Below are 22829 nucleotides of genomic sequence, written 5' to 3' on the forward strand. Positions count from 1 at the left end.
GCGCCACCATGCCCGGCTAATTTTTTCTATATATTTTTAGTTGTCCAATTAATTTCTTTCTAATTTTAGTAGAGACGGGGTCTCGCTCTTGCTCAGGCTGGTTTCGAACTCCTGAGCTCAAACAATCCGCCTGCCTCGGCCTCCCAGAGAGCTAAGATTACAGGCGTGAGCCACCGCGCCCAGCCAGGATACCATTTCTTGAATGGGAAAAGGATATTTTTACGTAAGATACCTGTATGGAAATATTAATATTAAGATCTCCCTACATTTCATTTCCCACTCCCATCTCCCTATCATACAGGATAAAAAAATGTCACATGAAATACTTTCTTGAATGTAAAAGACCTCTTTGCCAGTCTGTGAAACTAGGATAAATGACTTGTTACAAATAAACAACGTTCCCAAGATTAGGGAACCTAAAAATTCTCATCGGTCATCCTTAGTGAGGCAGTAAACTACCGTATTTTATCAATTCTAAGATAACTTTATTGTAAGACACAGCATTATTTTCATGTATCATAAAGAAAGGAAAAAAACACTGCCAATTCAACCAGGACATGCCATCAATCAAAAGACGAACCCTGTTTTCAGATGTAAATATGAAAAAATGTACATCTTGGAATCAATAAGATACGGTAATACTATAAAAATCTGAAAACTTGCTCAACATGATTACTCGAAGGAGAGCACTTCAAACTGCTTTCACATGGACCCTGAACATAAATGGAAGAATACGTAAACATTTTCAGTAGCACACTTTTTGTTTATTGACCTATGTAAAAAAATAATAGGTCTCAAAAAAGTCAGAACAGTAAAAGAATATGCAAAAGTGTATTTCTGTTTCTAGAAGGCTATACAAATATGCAAAAAGGAATAAGTTATTTTTTGCTTGTCTCTTTCCAAATTTTTTTTCCCCATTTCTAATGATACAAATGACTAAGGACCAGTTTAACAAATCATTTTTATGTATATATTACATGCTTTGGAATATAGATAGAAAATGTTCAAAAAAAGTTGTTCAGAAACTTCTCTATTCACAATATGAACAAGAAACCTGTATAAAAGAAGGGGAAAGGAGCACCTTTTATGGAATATTGAAGCAGAATACAGATGACAAAAAAAGACCAATCTGGAATATGGAAATCATTTGTTCTAAAAAAATAAACAAACAAAACCCTACAATAAACCATAACTAATTAGTTCTTCCAAGAAAAGTATGAGGTAGTTTTAGCCTCATAATTAAATCTACCGCAGCTTGGAGTATTTTTTTTTTTAATGCTAATTTTTTATTTTTGGTCACTTAGTGACTTAGAACTACTTGTGGAATCCAGACAGTAATATGTTTAATTTTCTAACGTTCACCATTTTAAGGCACGTGATTCATCTAAAACGACGTGGCTTTGTTTTTTTGTTGTTGTTGTTTTTGCCTTGGGTCCTTTCTGTAACACCTTAAAATACTTTTTCAAACTCATGATCATAAAAACTTTCCATATTAAGTCTGCCACTTTAAATGACAGCCAAGTAGGAGAGCTACCAGCCTAAACAATAGCTCATCGTGTAATTAATGGCGAAAGAAAAAAGGAGCTCAAGGACATTGTACCTTAGAAAATTCTCCAAGCAGAGTTCGTCAATAACTCAGTGGGCTGCTTCATTTTCCCCAATCTGCTACCATAAAGTTATATTACAGGATGCTACAGCAATAAGTCTTTCCCGAACCCATTTTATGGTGCTTATGAAAAACATCACTCTTTATAATATCCTAAAAACATTTACACTCATTGAGAACTTCATGAAAAATCCAACTTCTCTTCAAGTAATTTTCCAATACTGTCGATTTCAATTGTCCACGTCTGTGTAGAAATCACACGTTATTCTTTGTCAGCTCACAAATTCCAACTTTGTGACGGTGAGCAATGACTCAGGAGCTTCTGGTTTCCCTTCTCTCATCATTCTGAATTGTGCTCTGAAATTTCCCCTTGTCCTTCTTGCCTTTGGGACACCCTGAATGCACTTTCACGGTTTTGAGGTTTGCCTTCAACAACTTCTATTCCCTTCAAAAGTGCTTGCTATTGATAAAGCCTTCACACCGAGTCTCCTCTTGGCAGTGGTTCAACGTGTGGTCAGACCTTGCTGTTAGGTTAGTGCCTGGAGTTTGAAAGGCAAGTCCTCATTCAGGGGCTTTGTAGGGCTTAGAGCATGATTCACATCCAGGGCAACGTAAGTCTTCTCTTCAACCTTTGATGCCCTTAGGTTTCCAAAGCCAACAGCCTTCTGGGAAGACGAATACATTTTGCAAGGCACACTCGTGTGAGAACGCGGTGCTTGGTCAATAGGTCCAACTGCAGTTCAGACTAATGTTCCAGGCTTTGAATCTTCATGCCAATAGAGCCTCTGCTCACTACTCTCCAGGCTGTCTTCCAATCGGTTTCCATCTGCACTGTCCAGTTGACTGATGTCTGAGTACTGTCTATTAAAGAAAACCAGAGAAGTTACTACTTGTGGTCATTTTTATTCCTATGGCACTACGTTTAAAGACTACTACACTTAAAGAAGTTAGTAGGAAGCACTGTTAAGAAAAATTTTCCAAACCTTAGAGATAAGGAGAATGATGATGGCACACTCTTTTCAATGTCATACTGGAGCATTGTCTAACAGGCCCATAAAAGGATTATTTAATTTCTCTAGGGAGATATAACTTTAACTTATATTTACCATTGATTAGGACTCAGATTGTGTTAAGTTACATGTTAACTTACAGGTTTTTGTCTGGAAGAAATACAAATAACTTCTGTCTAGTAGAAAAGACTATGGTTATAGTATTATTGCCCTGTAGGACATTAACTTGTTTTGTATCTAATTTAGTAATCTTATTTTAACATTCCTTCTTTCAATGTCTTGAATTGTCTTTGAACCAGCTTTACTATTCTGCTAGTTCCATTATTAAGTTAAATAAATCTTTAACACATGCCTATTTTCTATTTGTTTGAGAGCCATATTTTTAACCTTTTATTTTTTTAAATTTTTAGCATCCGTGGTCTGAATTAACTTATTATTTTTAAATTTTTTTTAACTTTTAAAAAAGTAGATTTCGACAGCCACATTTTAAGTGTTCTTCAAATTAGGGAAATATACTAAATGCCTTCCCTCAGGGACAAAGGAATATATTTAGAAGGAAGCAGGGGCACCTTGGGACATACTTTACACCACTAGGGTTTATGGGTCAAGTATAAATTGGGAATGACCCAGGAAACAACACTGTATTTAAAAATTGTAAGCATATTTGGATGGTATATCCAAATGAAAGCATCCTTCAAACCATTCCCATAAGCAAAATCACATTATTATAACAGTAGGTTAAAATAAGTTAGATAGTTAGTAGATTTCTTTTTTATTTTAAATGTCAAAGTCTTTTAGTAAAGGTGATTAAAAAAAGGCTTTGGAAGAAGAAGAGCTTTGGAAATAAAGGTTTTTAGTGTTTTCACGTAACATTAAAATAAAATCAGATTTCATAACTCCACGCATCAGTACGAGCAAGCAAAACTCCTGCTGTGGAAGGAGCAACACACAGATTTCAGGGACTGTACTTACTACGGCTGGCTACACTTAGCAAAAGGGAATTTAAAACTGATCTCATTTCTGGAGACACAACCGTTCTCGGGGACAGAAGCCCTTGGTTTTGCCTAGTAATAGGTAGAGTTAGATAGGGAAGAGGAAATGGGATGGAAAACAGGAAGTGAAAGAAAAACGTTATCTGAAAACAGTTTGCAGCAGTAGAGCCAAGAATTTGACTCTGTTATATACTAGGTAGCTTCAACATTTCTACTTTGGAAAGTTTATGCCAACGACAATTCTACCAAATCATATGGGGGAAAAAATTTATGTTGGTAAATATCTGTATCTTTCTATAAAAATTTTAAGACCTTAATACTCTGGAAAAAAGAATCTGTCAATAATATATACTTTATTTAAAAAAAACCACCCAAATATATGGCTAAGCATTTCAAATCTTTAGCTTAAGAGAAAATTGAGTTTTCATCTTTATCTTGAAAGCTAATTTCTATCTTATTTTAAAAATCATGTTTTCATAAAAATAATTTATGCAATTTTGGAACAAATTTATAAACCTTTATGAATGAATGTTGTTATACTTGCCTTGTTAATAGGTTAAGTTAAATTGATCAGACTGAATCACAACAAAAAAAATCCTAAATAAACAAATGGGTAGAAATAAGCACTTCCATTATCCCTGTACCTAGGAGAGTAAATTGGCTTAAAAAAAAAAATCACTTTTAAATTTAATCCGTTAACTCTACTTATTGGAATGTATCCTAAGGAAATAATCTGAAATTCACGCAAACATTTTACACAAAGATGTTAACAGTAGCATTACTTACATTAAAAAAGAAAGAAAACCTAAAACTACTCAATTGTTCAAAAAACAAGGAGCTATTAAAGTATACTACATTTGAGTGGAGTATTATATTGGTCATATAAAATGAGGTTTAAAGAGTTTTTAAAAAACATGGGAACATGGTTATGTTATGATGTTAAGTTTAAAAAATGGGATGTAAAATTTCATATACAACATAAGATGTAGAATTTTATATACAGTATCATTATGACCATGTTAAAAACAAATGTAGAAAAAATGCCAAAATGTCAATAGCTGCTACCTCTGGATGGTGGAATTATGGCTAAATTACTTTCTACTTATTTATCCCTTTATTATTTTCCAAATTTTCCACCATGAGCTCATATATGTGTACACATACATAAACACACAATAGGGATCTTTAAATAGCTTCAAATTTCCTGTGCATTATGCCCCTTCTGACATCAGACTCCTCTATCAGGCTATCTTGGGCTGCCTGAACTATAATAAATGGGCAGATGTGGTAAAAACAGATTTTCTCTAAAAAATGTTTAACACTTCCGGAGTCCAATGAAGGTGGTATTAAGGATATTAGAACTTACACATGAAATGTTTGATATCATTTCTGAGTCAACAAGAAGGAAAGTAAAATCATACAAACATGAAGAATATTTGCAAGTATATTGTTAGAAAATGATGAGAACTGAATTGAAAAGGTTAAGCTCAAATTTGGGGCCTGTCATTTTGGTTCTTGCTCCTGATTTTCAGGCATTATTTACAGAAGTCCAAGCTATCTGATGTCCTCTGAAGTATATTTTCAATAAAATTCTATTTTGAGCACACCCTTTGTTGAGCTGAGACAATTGGCTTAATATTTCAAGCCAAGAAAAACTCTTGCTGAATGTGGAGAAGAAAAATAAGGCTTTTGGGGTCGAATTTGCTTGTGACACTGAATGCCTTAATAAAGAAACTGCTAACCTCTCAAATTCAGCAGCGTAGAAACCTTTCTAACTTACAGTCTGTATAAATCTTTTATGTCTGAAGCAATCTGACTTAAAGGAGTGAAAATTAAATTTTCTTAAAAAAAAAAATAAGAAAGTACTCTATCTACTTCCTGGCACCATGGGTGGAGATTTTATCTTGTGAGAAGCTGATAGGCAGAAATGACCTCTTCAAATTTAACTCCTCACGTGTATAAAAAGAATTGAAAAAACATGTAATTCAGTTTGTGATTTAAAAAAAGTCCATTTTAACAAACTGTTCTTGCATATTTCCTCTAATGTTTACAAAGAACTATTTTTCCAAATAGGACAGCTGGCTGTGTCTGCTGCTGCTTGGTGAACAGAGGGTCAGACACAGAAAGGCAGCAAATGTTTGAAATCCAGCCTACCAACTGTCTAGGAGGAACCTCGCTATGAACAACAGCCTTTTTGGGAGTAGAAGCATTTTTCTTGCAAGGTTCCAGAAAAGACTTATATAGTTTCAAGCACTGCAACAATAGCAACAACAGCAACAACAAAAAACCCCTTCGGACTTAGAATTTAATGTGCAGACTCTAAGAACAGAGTCGAATTTGAATGAGCTATTAGGAGTCAGCAAACTTTTTCTTAAAGGGCCAGATGTTTTTGGCTTTGTTGGCTTTAAGGTCTCTGTCACAACTGCTCAGCTCTGCCCTCAGAGTGCAAAAACAGCCATAGATGACATGTACATCCACGAGCACGGCTGTTTTCCAATAAAACTTTATTTGCCAAAACAGGTGGCAGCTGCATTCGGCCTATCAGCTATAGTTTACCAACTCCTGAGTTAGAGTATTCAATGTTCGTAAAGTAGGATCCCTAAATTCTTTTGAACAGGACCAGGCTCCTAGAATTTTCGAGCACTGCTTCCTCACCTGCTGGGAGAGGGCAGAGGATTATAGACATTTCCATAGCAGCTGGTGTAAGAAGAATGCACTGGGGTCTCGTACTCAGATAGCCCTATGGTTAACTGGGTCCTCCAGTTCCCAGAAGCGTTTGTAGAAGACACTAGAAATAAAAATGAAAAGAGAGATAAAATTAGTGGAACTATTCACAGGGAACATTGTTTAGGTCACTCAGAAGTTCATTGTAATCAGCTGTTGTGCAGAATATACAGGAAGACCCAGAGTTTGGACTCAACAGAGTTCCTATGTCAATTTGGTGAATTACTGGCTGTGTGACCTACGGTAAATAGCTTATCCTTTATAAGCCTCAGTTTCTTCATCCGCAGAGTGGGGAATAATAACATATTCTGTACAGGTATAATACCAGATTAAATAAGGCAATTATGAAAATCTTTAGCACTATGCCTGATACAGAGTGAGCACTCAATGAAGAACTACTGTTGTTGTTATTAATGGGAATATTGTTAATTAAAAGACAAATTTGTCAATTAAAAACTAATTTGAAAAACAACCTAAAAGATAAGCAAGAAAAAAAAATTCTCATATGTTGAGAGAATCTTCCTGTTCAAGCTATGGTGTCTGAATACACAAGGCTTCAGCTGCAAAGGGAAGATGATGAGCCTGGGTTTGTCAGTGGCCTTCGGAGGAACAGTATTCAGTAAGGTGACTTGTCGAGACTTGACTATCCCTCAGCCAAAGGCAACACTGGCCACTAGCAAGATCAAGGCTGTTTTTTGCCTTAAGAAAAGGGGTGTGTGTGTGGAGGGCGGCGGGGGTGGCGGTGTTAACTAGCACAGGAAAGAATTCAGGAAGAGGGGATTCAGTTTTTCAGAGGGACTGCACTGGAACAAGATCAGAGTATAATTTGGGAGCAAAGGCCAATGAACACCTCATCACTGGGCGTTCACCGTCCTCTCTGTAAAACCAGTCCTGCTCCATGCCCGGGATGCACGAGGAAACCACAACGCCATGTTGGTCGTCCAGGACAACAAACCAGCACTGCTCAGGGATCCTTCCTGCTCTCCGTTTCCTGTTCCTGGCTCCCGACCTAATCCTCTTCTCTCTCACACCCACAAAGTACCTGTGATCGCTGTGGGACAAACACACTTCAGAGTTCACCTGTGGCCCTGGATGCCATGAGGTTTGGATTAACAGCAGCAACGCACTCACTTTGGGCCTCCAAGAAAGTTTCCTGACCCTAAGTCGGAGGCTCCGAGGCTTAGTGGTTAAGATGTCAGAGCTGGGATAAGATCCCCATGCCACCACTTGCTCACTTAGGGGCTTGGGAAGGATCACTTAAACTAAGCCAGAGTTGCCTCAGCTGCAAAATCAGGATAGCAACAATAAACAACAATAGCAATCACCATATAGAACCACTACACACATGAAATGGGAAAAGTGCTGCATGGCACACAGGAAGCTGCCAACAAATGGCGGCTGTCATTACTACTAAAACTGAGTCACCAAGAGAGCCCTCAGGGGGCTGGAAGAGTCTACAAAAACCCTGACTACTTTGGCAAATAATTAGAAATTTATCTATCCATGAGAATAATGCATGCCCGTTGTAAAACATTTCTGTAGTTATAAAATGGAGATTGGAATCAGGAAAATTCCACAAGGGAATTCTGGGAGCACTGATTTCACCCCTCCAATTCCTTAAAAAAGTGATGCCTCTTGGTCTGTGGGGACAAAGCCTGCTGGTGTCAGCAAAGCTCACACCGTATCTGAAACAGGAAGTGATAACTCAATTCTCACCTTTGTCCTTGACATTCAGCCAACAGCCAGGAATGCTGAGATTCCTGAGTTACACCTGCTTCTCCCTCCACTCCAGCCCTGGGGCCCTGATGACTGTCCACATGCATCTCAGCCCTCCTTATTTGGTTTTATCCTTGCAGTGCTCTGCCCAGGTTTGGTTGTAAAAGTTTCTCATGCAACACCCCGAACTTTAGGGGGAAGATGGGCGTTCTCTAGGTCAGAGCCATCAATCACAAAAAATTACAGGAGCCTTTTCATATGCTAGATGTGGTAATAGATGTGACAACCCTAGTGGAAGTCCGAAGTCCTGCACAAATAGGAAAGAACTTGAACCCAAATAGAGATCTCCATAGAAACGCCCTGTGTCAACAAGCTCATGAAACTTTTAATGGTACAGTTTTCACTGACTATTACACAATGACTCAGTAATCCCCACACTATGTCTCACTAAGGTGTCATGCTTATAAGGGAGGAGGCGAGACTCGTGACCTCAGGTTTGCTGGCAGTTCAAGAATTCATTCATTTCTTAGAGTCTTAAAATTGCTTAATTTTCATACAGTCCTCTGGCTGGTGACCAGACTCTGAGCTCATTGTGGCCAGGAACTAGTTCAACACTGGGTCCTCAGCATCTTGGATGTATCTGCTCATTTGCTATATAAATGACACCATAAGCAGATCCTCCTCTATGCCCCGTTTTTCTACTTAAAGTACTTAGCACAGCTGGGGGTATGCAGGAAGTCATCCACAAATGTTAGTGTAGTTAGGGGCCAAAGTCAACATAAAGGATTTAAAGGAAATATCTCCTCTAATCAAAATTATTGTGGAAACATGTACTCACCATCAAATTGGTATTAACTGATCAACACATAAATGCACATATAATAACAACATCTATTGGATGTTGGGCACGGGGGAGGAGGGAGGAGGGGACGGGTATTTGCATACACAAAGAGTGCAATGCGCACCACCCGAAGGATGGACATATTTGAAACTGGGACTTGGGGGGCAGGGGGAGCAAGGGCAACATACGTGACCTAAACATTTGTACCCCCATAATATGCTGAAATAAAAAAAAAAATTATCATGGAAAATCCCTTAAGTCAACCATAAAGTGGAGTATATGTGAATACTGAATTAAAATATGCAAATTCCTTGCAACAGTGCTCGATAAATGCCTGCTCCTATCAGAATTATTATAAGCCTTAGGCAGGCACTTGAGCATTCAAAACAGTTTTTAGATGATCAAATCTTGGTGGTGAACAGGGATGGACGTATAACTGTAACGTTTTCTGCTTACCTGAAGGGTTTACTCCAGTCTTTTAAAATAACAAATCTCAATGACCTGAACGCACGTAAGAAACGTGACTGTTGCTGGGCGCAGTGGCTCCTGACAGTAATCCTAGCACTCTGGGAGGCTGAGGCGGGAGGATCGCTTGAGCTCAGGAGTTCGAGACCAGCCTGAGCAAGAGCAAAACCCCTGTGTCTACTAAAAATAGAAAAATTAGCCCAGCAGAGTGGCACACACCTGTAGTTCCAGCTACTTGGGAGGCTGAAGCAAGAGGATGGCTTGAGCCCAGGAGTTTGAGGCTGCAGTGAGCTACGATGACACCACTGCACTCTACCCAGGGCCAACAGAGTGAGACTCTGTCTCAAACAAACAAACAAAAAAATGGGACTGTCAATGCAAGACCTAGAAAATATAAAGCATGTGAAAGCCCCTAACCCAAGGTAGCACACAGAGTATGTGTTCAATAAATGTCTGTTGGATGTGAGTCTATAGTTTGCTTCCTTAGACTCACATGTACGGTGTCCTTTGGAGAGCAGTGAGAAAAACAGTGAGAACTGTTTTTAAGTTGGCAATTCTTATCGTGGGGTTCCACTGAACGGCTACCAGTCTCACGACCCTACGTACTGGTCTCATGATTCTTGTGAGGAGTGGTTTGGAGTGGGCATGATGTAAACGAAATCCAGGTGTCACGTGCTCCCACAGTGTCCTTACCTGAAGAGTAGGAGGATGCGCGACTGCTTGGAGAACAGGGTACTTGCAGCCCGGCAAACCCCAGGCACCTCTGTGATCCTCTGTCCGAGTCAAAGCTAGTCTGTGGGCTGTGTCCCTGATCCTTTTGCCCAGAGGCCCGCTGGTACCAGCCACGCAGATGCTCAGCGACTAAAGCCTTGTGGATGTTTTTGGTGATGTGCTCAGATTTCGAGGCAGCCTTCCTCGGCAGCCGGAGAGTTGCATATGGGTTATGGGGCACCCGGTCAACCTCATCTTCATGAAAGGATCTGCTGTAGTCCCTTTGGCGGTCATATCCATAGTGGGCTGAGGACCGGTAGGAAGGATTGACACTATACTGTCCCTCAGTGTCATTCTCATAGACATAGCCGCCACTGTAATAAAGGTCACACTCTGCGTATGGCGTGTACCCAGCAATATAGTAACTGGAAGAAGGTGGCTCCTGACTCTTTGTGTAGACGCCATTCCTCAAACTATCCTTTTGTGCTAGGTTGGGCATGCTTCCTGAATTGGAAGCAGAAACGTTCTGTTTCTTTGACCTTCTCCGCCCCCTGGCACGAGTGTCCAGAGTCTGGGTGGTGTAATAAGGGCCAGTGACTGGTGTCACACAGTAATATTCTGTGCTTGATTGGCTGGTGTAGGAAGACCCGTCGTCGAGGATTTCGGTGCTGCTGCTTCTTTGGGATTTGGAGAGAGAGAAAAATGGCTTTTCGCCGTCCATCTCAGAGAGCAGGTGCGACTGGGACTCGAGGCTTCCACTCCGCTGGCGGCAGTGCTGAGATGAAGATTCGGGTCTGAAAGAGGAGAGGGCAAATTTGTAAAAGCCAAGGAAAGGAGGCCCCAAAGGGGAGAAAAGAACGCCACACTGAGTGATTGAATAGCTCCTAAACTGCAATCGGACTCTGAAGGTTTCCAAAGCTGACTGCACAACAGAATCCAGTTGTTCACAGAGGCCACTGGTTCACACATAACTTCATTACCACAGTCAAATGAGAAAAAAACCAGGTTCTATCAGTTGTGCAAGCCAATCCTTCCCCGAGGGTAAGGGAGATATAAACGGATGATGCACAGCCTGCATTCAAAGCCTGAAAAAAACTCTAACATGTCTTTGGAGGGTCCTCTCTTCTCACGGGATATTGGGATGCGTTAGACTAGGGTGGAGGTCAGAGGTATCTGGGTTGAGTCATGGCACTGCCTTTTCCCAGCTGTGTGAGCTCAGGCAGGATATTTAACCTCTCCAAATCTCTCTTCTTCTTTTGTAAAATGAAGACAAGACCAATAGCTAATATCTACCTCCTAACAGGCTTGTTGCGAGGCCTAAATAATACAGTGCATATAAAACATTTAGCACAGCGCTCAGTAAACACTTCAAAATGTTGCTGTTGTTATTATGTTTATCCTCACCATTGAATAATGAATGGTAATATGTGCTTGGGAAAATTAAGGTACTAAAAATCTAATAGATACCCGAACAAATCAAGTACATTTTTTTTTGCCAACATATTTTGAAATTTTAAGTTAGCCGAAAATGTAGAACCATAAAAGAGGGTCCTGTTGCAGAAAGTCACTTGAACTGATTTAAAAAACACAAAAAAGCAAGAGAAAAACCTCAAAATAAATAACAACAGAGCCAAAGGCAGGGGAATGAATCTCTCTTACTCCAAGTGGCTGCTGCTGTAGGCGTTTCGGGTGAGAACTGGCGTGGTGGGCATGCTCCGTCCTCCCTGGGGCCGCCTCTCCAGAGTTTTGTAAGGGCTGCTGTGTGTTGACAGCATTTCTCTGTGATGATAAAAAGAAGAATTCGGGAAATGATGAGTCTCCCGACATCTCTGGCAAACTTGTCATAAGCTGATATGAAACTTACTGGAAGTGGAAGGAAAGAGAACACAGGGAGGGAGATGGGAAGGGTGTCTTTGCGCTTTAGTATCCTGGTGCGTCTTAGATGAGTTTTAGGGGAAGCACACGTGGTCTGACTTTTTGAGTCATAAATAGTAAGAAACAAATAAAATAAAAGGCTTTTTAAAAGGAGTACACCATAGCTTCTGACTTGCTGTTGGATAATAAAAAAAAAAGAGTACACCGATCACTGTACCCACTATTGGATTAAAATAAAAAAAAAAAAAGAATGCACTGAATGAAACAGACAGAATGCACTCAAGCTGAGAGTGCCAAACCCTTTTTCTGTAAATGGTCTAATAGTAACGATTTTTTGGCTTATGGGCCAGATGGTCTCTGTAGTGGCTATCCAGTTCTGCCCTTGTAGTGTAAAAGCAGCCATAGATAATACATAAGTGAATGGGCGTGGCTGTGTTCCAGTAAAACTTCACTTTTGGATGCCGAAATTCAAATTCCATATAATTTCCACACATCATAAAATAGTATTTCTTTTGATCTCTCCACCTCGACTATTTAAAAATATAAAAACCACTCTTAGCTCATGGGATGTACAAAGACAGGTGGCAGGAGGGATTTAGCTCACAGGCCACTGTTTGCTGGCCCCAGACTATAGAGCAACATCCTTAAGTCACTTTGTTCACTTCCCAGCACAGTGAGAACACAATTCGAGGTTCATTTTTTTTAATTAAAAATAGTCTTGGCCAGGTGCAGTGGCTCACACCTGTAATCCTAGCAGGGCCTGTAGTCCCAGCCACTCGGGAGGCTGAGGCAAGAGGATCGCTTGAGCTCAGGAGTTTGAGATTGCAGTGAGCTATGATGACATCATTGTACTCTAGCCCAGGAGACAGAGCGAGACCTTCTCTCAGAAAGAAAAAAATCTTGATTAAATTTTTACTTATTGTAAGAGAAAGTCAAGTTCAATACAGAAAAGTTCAAAAATACAGATAAAAAGAAAAATTTAAATGTCCACAATTTGATACCTCACAATATAGCCAGTCTGTTTTCACATATTTTTCCTGAGCATATATACTTACAAGTATATATATATTTTTAACAACAAAAAATGAGATCTTACTTATATTCTCTTTTTAACTTCACTTTTTGTTTGAACATTCTCATTAGGCAAAGCAAATAGTTGGTAATCACCTCTTGGGTCCTAACTGTTTTTTAAAAAATAGTATTGATCCGTGCAGCCAAATTCTGGGAACCACTGGTCTGTCATCTTTCTTTTCTTTTTTTTTGAAACAGTGTTCACTCTGTCACCCCAGCTAGAGTGCAGTGGTGTCATCGTCACTTACTGCGACCTCCAACTCTTGGGCTCAAACAGTCCTGAGGCCTCCTGCTCAGCCTCCCCAGTAGCTGAGACTACAGGCATGTGCCATCAAGCCCGGCTAACTTTTTCTACTTTTAGTAGAGACGGGGTCTCGCTCTTACTCAGGCTGGTCTTGAACTCCTGAGCTCAAGCAATCCTCCTGCCCCAGCCTCCCAGAGTGCTAGGATTACAGGTGTGAACCACTGCGCCCAGCCTGGTCTGTCATCTTTCTAAAACCTGGTCCCGTTGTCCTGATAATATTTACCTGAGACCTTGAGAAAAAAATTGGATCATCTATTTTACAGATTATAAAATGAGTTTAAGTCCCATTACTATTTGCAGGATCACAAGTCAGTCCTGTCATTTGGTTTGATGGAGTGGTATTTAATGAGTTTCCTAGACCATGACTACGAAACTGAACTTTAGACACTATACCCAAATTCAGATAATTTATGTCCCTACAACTTAACATAAATCACATAGACTTTTAAAATCAAGAAAATAGCCAAATGTGTTTTAAAAGACCTCTTAGAAACACTTCTTATTGCTGTCAACAACAAATATTTGGGTTACTTTCTATGCCTCAGTTTTACAGGGTTACACCTTTGGCAAGGATAAATAAGAACATGCAAAAATGAATCAATCATTTTAGAGGAAAGACTTCTTAGCTCCAAGGCATTAACCTTGCTGATAATAAATATGACCTCTCACCTGGACTGTCTGGTATCCACAAACTGTTCATTGATAGATGACTTTCTGAAATGGATTCGCTCAATACCTAGAGACTTGGGGGGAAGAATTCTTGGAGAATGAGGCACTGAACTTGATCGCTGTCCGGTAAGAGTGAAGGTGTCATTAGCTATAATAAGTAAATGAGCAAATGGAAAAATAAGTAGGTAAATAAAGAAATAAATAAATACCTTGCTAACACCTCAACAAAGAAATTGGAAGACATGGTGTACAAAATGCTTTTCCAAAGATGATGTTTTTAGAAGTACATACCTTTCAAGAAGTTAATATTTATATTTTATACACTAGATAAAATAAATTACTGAACACTCTTCTGGGACCTGAACCCATTTTTGACAATTCAGTGAGTGCTACTCTGAGAGAGTCAATCAGTGGTCCCCAACCTTGTTTGCACCAGGGACTGGTTTCATGGAAGACAACTTTTCCATGGGTGGGGTGGGAGGAGGTTGGAGCTCAGGCGGTGATGCAAGCAAGGGGAGCAGCTGTAAATACAGATGAAGCTTCATTTGCTTGCCTGCTGCTCACCTTCTGCTGTGCAGCTGGGTCCTAATAGGCCACGGACCAGTATCAGTCCACGGCCCAGGGGCTGGGGATCACAGAATTAAATCACTCAGGTAGAATTATATTAAAGAAAAACTCCAAGGACAAGAGGAAGTTGGCCTAGATCATTTTTGTTCACCTTTAGTTTTAAAGCTCTTAGACCTCTTTGGCCAAAGACTCATCCTGTCCTTGAAAGCGAGGACACTGATTTATGCTGCACCATTAGAGACTTGTTATGTCCCCCACTGACATTTGCATTTTCAGAAAGGAATGGCAAGCATGACCAAACCTCAGCTCAAAGGATGAATTCTGAAATGGTAGAATTTCATGCACCATAAAACTTGGGGAAGATAAAGCAGTGGGGGGTTGGCTTCCTGGAATTCTTCAAATCACAAATCACATCACATAATAGCCAACTCATCTGATTAAGTACAAAGGATTACAAGGAAATACTCTATCACTTGATATGAAACCCATTCCAGCATGACACGTATTGAACTAACACACATCATTACAATAGATACAGCCTACGTCTATAAAATGACAAAATGGCATGTAACCCAATTCCTAAAACCTGTCTTTCTTCCTAAGTAAAATAAAAAACTTCCATTTATCCAGAATACAGTGATAATCTAAGTGTACACTACAATTTCCTGGTTTTGATATTAGACTCCAGATATATAAGATGTCAGCAGTGGGAAAAGCTTGGTGAAGGACTTTTTGTATTATTTATGTGACTATCCATGAGTCTATAATCACTTAAAAATAGAAAGTTAAAAAAAAATTTAGAAAGCCTTAAAATCCTTACTGAGAGACTGACCTACTCATGTTAGGGTATTCTGATTCCTTGAAGTCATGTGATTTGTCCTGTTTTAATGCTGAATTAACCCAAGTAGATGTTAATAATATACCTGTTTTCCCAACTATTTTACAGAAATACAAGTTACTCTATTCATCCCAAAAGAAAAACAAGTAGGCTTCATTTAACTAAAGAAATTAATATTTCAGAATATCTAACATTTTTAAACCAAAAAAGAGAAGAGCCACTTACGATCATCATAGGTGGTGGTGTCAGACAAAGAGCTACTCTCTGATGGGATTATGTCTTCTGTGAATTAAAAAAGCTGCCTTTAGTATTAATATAATTGTGCATTCACAAAATTAGAGTGAGTTTAAAGAAGCAATTTTCAATAGGGTGCATTTTGTTTTCATTTAGATAAATGTAACTAATTATAGTGCATTAGGAATAATTAACTATCGTAAGAACTGATTCATTTACCACTGAATATCAGAACATCTTACGTATTGTATGAATATTATATAGGATAATTTCATAAAACGGAACAGACTTCAAGGGAGTTCTGGTTTTAAACCAGTTTTCAGTGTTTCCTCTACACTGGAAGAAAACTTTACCCTATACACTTAGTGCTTACAACCGACAAACCGGAAAAAATTTTTGGTTTCTTATCATAAATGCTAAATGTTATGTAAATCTACCTTGTATGTGAACCCTCATTTGAGAATCCAGTGTTAGTATGACTTATTTTTTTTGACCCCTCCCTGAAGAAAAGGGCCTTTTCTTAACAGAGCCTGGACACTTTGTGGTATGTGAGCTTTTCAATTAGACCAGGGTTTCTCAACAGTGACACTAGTGATGTTTTGGACTGGGGGAGAATTCCTTGTTCTGGGGGGGGTGTCCTGTGCATTACAGGATTTCCAGCCTCCAGCTACCGCATGTCAGCAGCACCCCGACCCTCAGTTTTGACAATCAAAAATGTCCTCAGACATTGCCAAAGGTTTTCCAGGGAGGCAAAATTGCCCCTAGTTGAGAACCACTGAATTAGACAAACCTGGGTCTAAATCTTGGTTTTTGCCATTTTTTGGCTGTGAGACACTGGGCAAATTACCCAGCCCCTCTTAGAAGCATCATTTGGCTCAACTCTAAAAGGCGGATAACAATAGTACCTGTGGCATTGTGCTGAGGTGTGGCCTTAGAATAATGGATGTAAAGCTCTTAACCCAGCTCCTGGCACATGGCAGTAAATGCCAGCTATACTTAGGACTTTTGTTATCTATGCACAGAGTTCTGGTTGGAAATGACCATAATGCTCTGAGTATTGCTGGTGCCCATCAACTGTTAAATATGCATTTAGTCAAAAGAGACACTTCAAATGTGCTGATCTGCTCTGGCAAATCATTCCATACTCAGTGTTGAGTGTTTTGGCACAAGCTTCAAATACAACACCTCATGTAAGCTTCAAAGCCATTACGAAGGGAATCTCTCCATACAATCTCAAACATTAATCTTTATCAAGTTGAAGAAGACTGTCTCTTAATTAGACACACAGTGGAGCTTGAAGGCAAGGTGCCAGTATAGTCAGCTGTCAGGCACACTTAAAAAAAAAAAAATCTGTCTAATATATGCTCAACCACTGGCACCATCTGCTGCCCACATGCCAGTCACTGTAATGGAGAACATTTGAATTTTGTACAGTTTGGGGATGAATGGGCCATAACAAATGGCCATGAAGTTAAGTGCAATGCTAATCACCCATCTCTGTAGGTCCAGAATGTAACCAATGCCAAGGCCAACAGGATTTCACATTCAGTCAATGTCACCCTATGTTCTCCCACTGTAGTTGACCAACACTTGTGTTGATGTCTGTACATTCACCTTCCAAAAGCCCCATCTCTGCTTTATGAATCATATAACCTATAGCCAGATATATTCTAAACCCAGTTACCATATTTCATCAAATCTAAGATGCATAATTATTTTATGGATCAGTAAAAAGTACTGCCAATTATGATTCTAACACACCAGCTAATATAAGAACTATTCCAATTTCATAGATGTTAAAATATGAAGAAAAGAAGTCTGAGAATCAAAGAAATACAACCCCATTTCAATCAATGATCAAGGCTGAAAACGGTGCTAATAAATATGTAAGGCCCATTGGACTTGAAATCTACCTGAGATTTCTTGGTTTACTTTTTTCCTGAATACGGAAGTCATAGATACAGCATGTTGAGAATTTGGAAAATATAGAAGAGTATTAAGAAGAAAATTAAATTACTGGAAATTTCACAACTATTAGTATTTTGAAATATTTCTCAACCAGACTTTGTGTGTGCATATTTATACAAAGTTGGGATCACATTGCGGTTACAATTTTATATCCTGCCTTTCTGCGTTTCATGACCATTTGGCCATATCTTTAAATAGCCTCCATAAATAACAGTATCAGAAGAGTTCTTCTCTATCCATGTATGTATGGAGAGGTCCTTAAGAAAATGCATGGTCTGTGGCATTAAAAACCTTTCAGAAACTGCTGGGTAAGGCCCAGCTCTCTTAATACCCTGTGTTGTCAAAAGCATTTCTTATAATGACATCAGCCCAGTTAAAGGTGAATCTGTCTTATAATGAACCAATATTGCTTTGAAAGATCTTTCATCCTGAAAACGAAAGCAAGGCAATAAGAATAATATTACAATCATGAAATGTCTTTGGAAATCAAGTTTACATACTTGTAAGACTGAAATTCCAAACAATTTTTATCCTAAGGAGCTTACTTTTGATCCTGTTCTTTTTTATCTCTCTCATCAAATTAACTGGTTTGGAAATGCTACCTACCATCAAGAACATTGACGACGGGACTCGAAAAAAAAAAAACCTTACTTATTACTAACCTGGTAAAATAACTGTTGCTTTCTGGCTGGGTTTTTTTCCACATCTAATTCGGTATTCGTTTATTGAATTTTCAATCTCCTGAAGCTTTTTCACCGCATCTGTGTAATCTTGCTTTCTTTTTTTCTTCACGGTTTTACAAAGGTCTGGCTCATTGGCAAGTTTCTTTGCAGCTTCAACCAGCTTTTGCTGTATTAGAAAATTACTCTCCAGTTCTTGTAAAGCAGGATCCTGCATTTATACAATGATACTGTTTTACTTTTATGGACACATACAATCGCTCTCACAGGCACTGGATAATAACACTTCTTGTGCATTCTTGAATCAGATGCTCTCTGAGAACAAAATCTTTCAAAGTTTTACTGCACAGACATCCCCCCAACACTTTCCCTCACCCATCTGAACCTGAACTTCTCATTAGTCCAAACCTCTTCCCTTTTCAAGGAAGGGAATGGCCTTTCATTTATTCAGTTGGTTGGGTAAAGATTCTAGTTTTCAAGAAGAGGTTCTTAACCCAAGACTCACATAATACAAAATGTTATATTCACACGCATAGCTTTAGAGACAGATCAATTTGGGTTTGATTCCTTTTTCTGGTGGGTCTTGGTTACATGACCCTGGATATACAGCTCAATTTTTTAATGCTTTGTTTTTTTATTTGCAAAATGAAGATAACACCTACCTCATAAAAGTATGCTGATGATTAAACTAGATAATGTATATGTATTGCTTAGCTCAGAGCTGGCTACATAGTGAACACTTAATAAATAACAAAGCTTTCCAAAGATGGAAATAGCTATTGTTTTCTAAAGCTAAAATGGTTACATTTCTACAGGAAACATGGATATGGTCATATTGGCTGATGACATGAAAATGAAAAAGTATACTCTATATTGGCTAACAAATCTTTTAACTTGATTTTAGCTGCATGCTGTACATGTATTATCTCATTTAATACTCATTGCATCCGTTGAAGGGAAGTTCAATCATTACCCCCATTTTACAGATGAGGAAACTGAGACCTGAGAAATGAGACTTTAGGGAGGTTAACATATTTGGAAAGGCTATTTAGTTTTAAGTGAAAGAGTCTAATGCTGGAGTTCTTTATTCTTATAATACTGTCTCTCTCAATTTATAAATATTTGGGGCTCATTTAATGCCATGATTTGGGGAGTAAGGTAGCGAAAAATAACATAATTTTGATTGGAGTGTACATGAAAGAAAGAATTCAATTTGGTCTATGTTATTCAACTGGTGAGATAAAAACATACATCAGTGACTCAAAAACCAAAGGAACAAGTCCACTACACTCAACAGACAGCTTTCTGTTTCATTGTTAACAGAAAGGCTCAGAGCTGGCGTTCATACCTCTTCACTGGGCAGCAAGTTGTCATCTAATTTGAACGCAGTACCTACACGTCTTCTGACCTGAGGAGGCTTCTCGCCTATGTTCAGTGGATACTCCTTTGGCATTTTGCCTGTGAGCTCCTGTGAAACAGGACAGGGTCAGGAGTGGATAGTTGACACCGGCCAGAGTTGTTAAACACAATCTGATGAGCCCAGAAAAGCAGAACTCACAGCCTCCCGCAAACAGATCTTCTTAAGCTCCTCGAACTTTTTCAGGAGTTTTTCTTGCAACAGTTTTTCCTTCTTCTTTAGTTCAAGGATTTTCTCTCTCTTTTGCTCCTCATTAACTTCTGAGTCTTGAGAACCTGGGGGAATGGGGGAAGGGAAGGTTTACACAAGGCATGTTTCCTTCCTTTCTAAAGGACAAAGGATTTCTAAGCCAAACCTGCTTTTAAATGGCAGCTTATTTCTTTTCTCCTTGTTTCTGAACATAATAAAAGGAAACTGGAGAGCACTGTCTCATGCTTCAGGGCATCAAACAGAGCCTGGTAATAAAATGTGCCTTTTGCATTTGGGCTCTGTCATTTTGGGGGTAATGATAGAATGCTTAATGTTCCAGACACACCCAAGGAAAAATTTCATTTTGTAATCATGTTTGTACAGCATTTTTTATTACATGGAGAGTTAGACAATTATCTGTATCAAAAAATAAATATTGGGAGAAGCTGACAGAATTTATGGGAGAAAAATGTCCTTTCAACACACTAGGTACTTGCTGTCTTTGCATCTAGTGTTACTTATACAACGTATTTATAATTTAACTTTCTTTATAGCCTTTCTGAAATTAGTTTTAAAATTTTATTCTGAACTGTTGCACATATAGATTTTGATATACTTATTTATTCCAAAATGTGTGAAAAGATGCATTTAAAAGTGACTTATGACACACACACATACACACCAAACACTGAACAAAATAAAGATGGCTTGCACTTTCTCTAATTTCCAGATGTTACCTGAGGAGATTAAACTGCCATTGCTTGCCATGATGAACTGACTTTTTGCCTCCAATGTCACCAGTTTGGAGACCCTTTGTGTTCCTGTCTCCGTCAAATCCATTGCAATATCGTCTAAACTCCTGGCTGAAGGAATTTTTGCCTAAGAGGCACACAACAGTAAAACAGAAATAACTCAATTAAACATATTTCAAATTAATAAAATAAGTCACCATACAATAAAAATGTCACCAGAGGACAATTTAGAATTTTCATACCTATTTTTTCTTTTTGTTTTGGAATTTTTATATATTAAGGTGACACTATTCAGAGAGTACTATAAGTCTTAAGCTTCGCAGCTAAAATGTTTTAATAGCTACACATGATTCTCTCTCATCGTATGGTTCAGTCACTACGTTTAAAATGTTACAACATCGCCAATGTACACATACATGCATGCCAAAAATCGGCCAAATCTTACAACTTTTAAATCAGCTTATATATTGCCCATCTTTAAATGTATGAAAAACTAGATCAGTTGTAAGTTTAAAAAAAAAGCCTCAAAGAATACAAATGCACAAGCTTGCATCTTTTCCAAAAAAGCTTATCTTCTGAACACGAAGCAAAATGAGGATGGAGTTTGTCCCTACAGAAATGCTGCTAGTTACTTACTTTGCTTTGCTTCCGGTCCAAGTAAAACTGATGCTGACTAATTGCCATTACCCAGATGGACTTGATGAGGGAAGAGTTCGCATACCACGTCTGCACGAAGAGGCCACTTTGCCCAAAGGTTCTTCTTGACACCGAAATCCTGAAAGATTAAGGAAAGCACTCAAATTATTCCCCTCTGGCCAAGCACTTTGCAAAATGTACCCTGTGAGCAGTGTTGTGACAAAGTATCCTTCTCTTACGTGTCTTTCTGCTGCACAAACTCTCATGCTAATGGGGGCCAAGTTTCTGATCTTCTCCTTTTACAACAAAACTAATCAGACCTAAGCCATCTTTCTGCATAAGCTAGCGCATTTAAATACACGTGGGCACACACTCAAAAGCTGATAAGGAATCAGTCAAAGTAGAGGCTGTACAAAAACGTTTAGTTAGAAACTATAAGGATGTGTGACCATCACAAGTGGTAAGGAATGAATGTGATAATATTTTAAAGACACAGCAACCAAGACCTGTGGGATCAACACCTACCTCAAGGTGAAAAGGACATCTCAGATCTAGACAGATTTGGCCAGCTCTGACGTTATCTGAAGATGCACATAATGATATTGGCTGAAATAGGCAAGCTCGAAACTGGTTCAGAGCACTGTTTGTGCACCCGATGAAAAGAGGAAGGGGTGGGGGGCGCAGAGACTGTGAGAGTGTGTCTGTGATTACTAATGTTCTTTGTAGGAGTCTGGCTTATCACTTCGGGTCATCTTTTTGTCACAGCTGTTTCCTCCCATCCCTCTGACCTCCAAATATCTCTAAACGTTAATCTTGGGACTGAAAAGCACCCACTAAGGACTGATTAAGAATTTCTCTTAAAAGCTTAGAGAATCTATATCCTGACTTCAATCCATGTTGATGACGTGGCGACTTTTTTTTTTTTTTTAATAACCAGGAACACCAAAATGAAAAATGAAAAAAGGATCTGAATAGACATTTCTCGAATGAAGATATATACAAATGGCCAATAAGACCATGAAAAGATGCTCTGTGTCATCAGTCATAAAGGAAATGCAAATCAAAGCCACAAGAAGATACCACTTCACACCCACTAGGATGTCTGTAAGACACGTACAAAACTAAAAATAACAAGTGCGAGTGAGGATGCGGAGAAATCGGAACCACAAACGCTGCTGGTGGGATGTGAAATGGAGAACAGCCTGGCGGTTTCTCAAAGGGTTAAAGATAGAGTTACCATTTGACCCAGCAGTTCTGCTCCTAGGTATATACCCAAGAGAAATGCAAACGTATGTTCATACAGAAACTTGCACACAAATGTGTGTAGCAGCATTATTCACACAGTGACTGAGATCATATAGAGAAAAGTCCGTGGTCCTCACCTTCGCGGATCGTGAACTTCAACAGCAAATTTCTTCTCACGGAAATATAAGTTTTCCAGCTGTTTCCATTGGAATAACTGAAAAATTAAGAAAACAGAAAAGCCACACAGCTTTGATTATTTTTTATTTTCCCTAAGTCTATAAATCAGCTTAATCATCAAATGACTGTAAGTTCCCAAGAA

At 38.9% G+C, this 22829-nt stretch overlaps 1 protein-coding gene across 1 annotated transcript in view; it reads right to left on the minus strand.

The window, feature by feature from the left end:
- Positions 1-468: 468 nt before the first annotated feature.
- The window catches only part of FRMD4B (FERM domain containing 4B), a 204190-nt gene continuing 181829 nt past the window's right edge, over positions 469-22829 (minus strand). The window contains exons 12-23 of the mRNA XM_012655775.1: positions 22648-22724; positions 21266-21404; positions 20615-20756; positions 19830-19963; positions 19620-19739; positions 18254-18482; positions 15615-15671; positions 13985-14132; positions 11725-11844; positions 10048-10859; positions 6264-6396; positions 469-2467 (exon numbers count right to left, since the gene is read on the minus strand). Coding sequence (XP_012511229.1) covers positions 2347-2467; positions 6264-6396; positions 10048-10859; positions 11725-11844; positions 13985-14132; positions 15615-15671; positions 18254-18482; positions 19620-19739; positions 19830-19963; positions 20615-20756; positions 21266-21404; positions 22648-22724 — 2232 coding nt within the window. The 3' untranslated portion in view covers positions 469-2346. The remainder of the gene's footprint in view (positions 2468-6263; positions 6397-10047; positions 10860-11724; positions 11845-13984; positions 14133-15614; positions 15672-18253; positions 18483-19619; positions 19740-19829; positions 19964-20614; positions 20757-21265; positions 21405-22647; positions 22725-22829) is intronic.

This window comes from Propithecus coquereli, unplaced genomic scaffold, assembly GCF_000956105.1.
Source record: "Propithecus coquereli isolate 6110/MARCELLA unplaced genomic scaffold, Pcoq_1.0 Scaffold486, whole genome shotgun sequence".
NCBI classification, from domain to species: domain Eukaryota; kingdom Metazoa; phylum Chordata; class Mammalia; order Primates; family Indriidae; genus Propithecus; species Propithecus coquereli.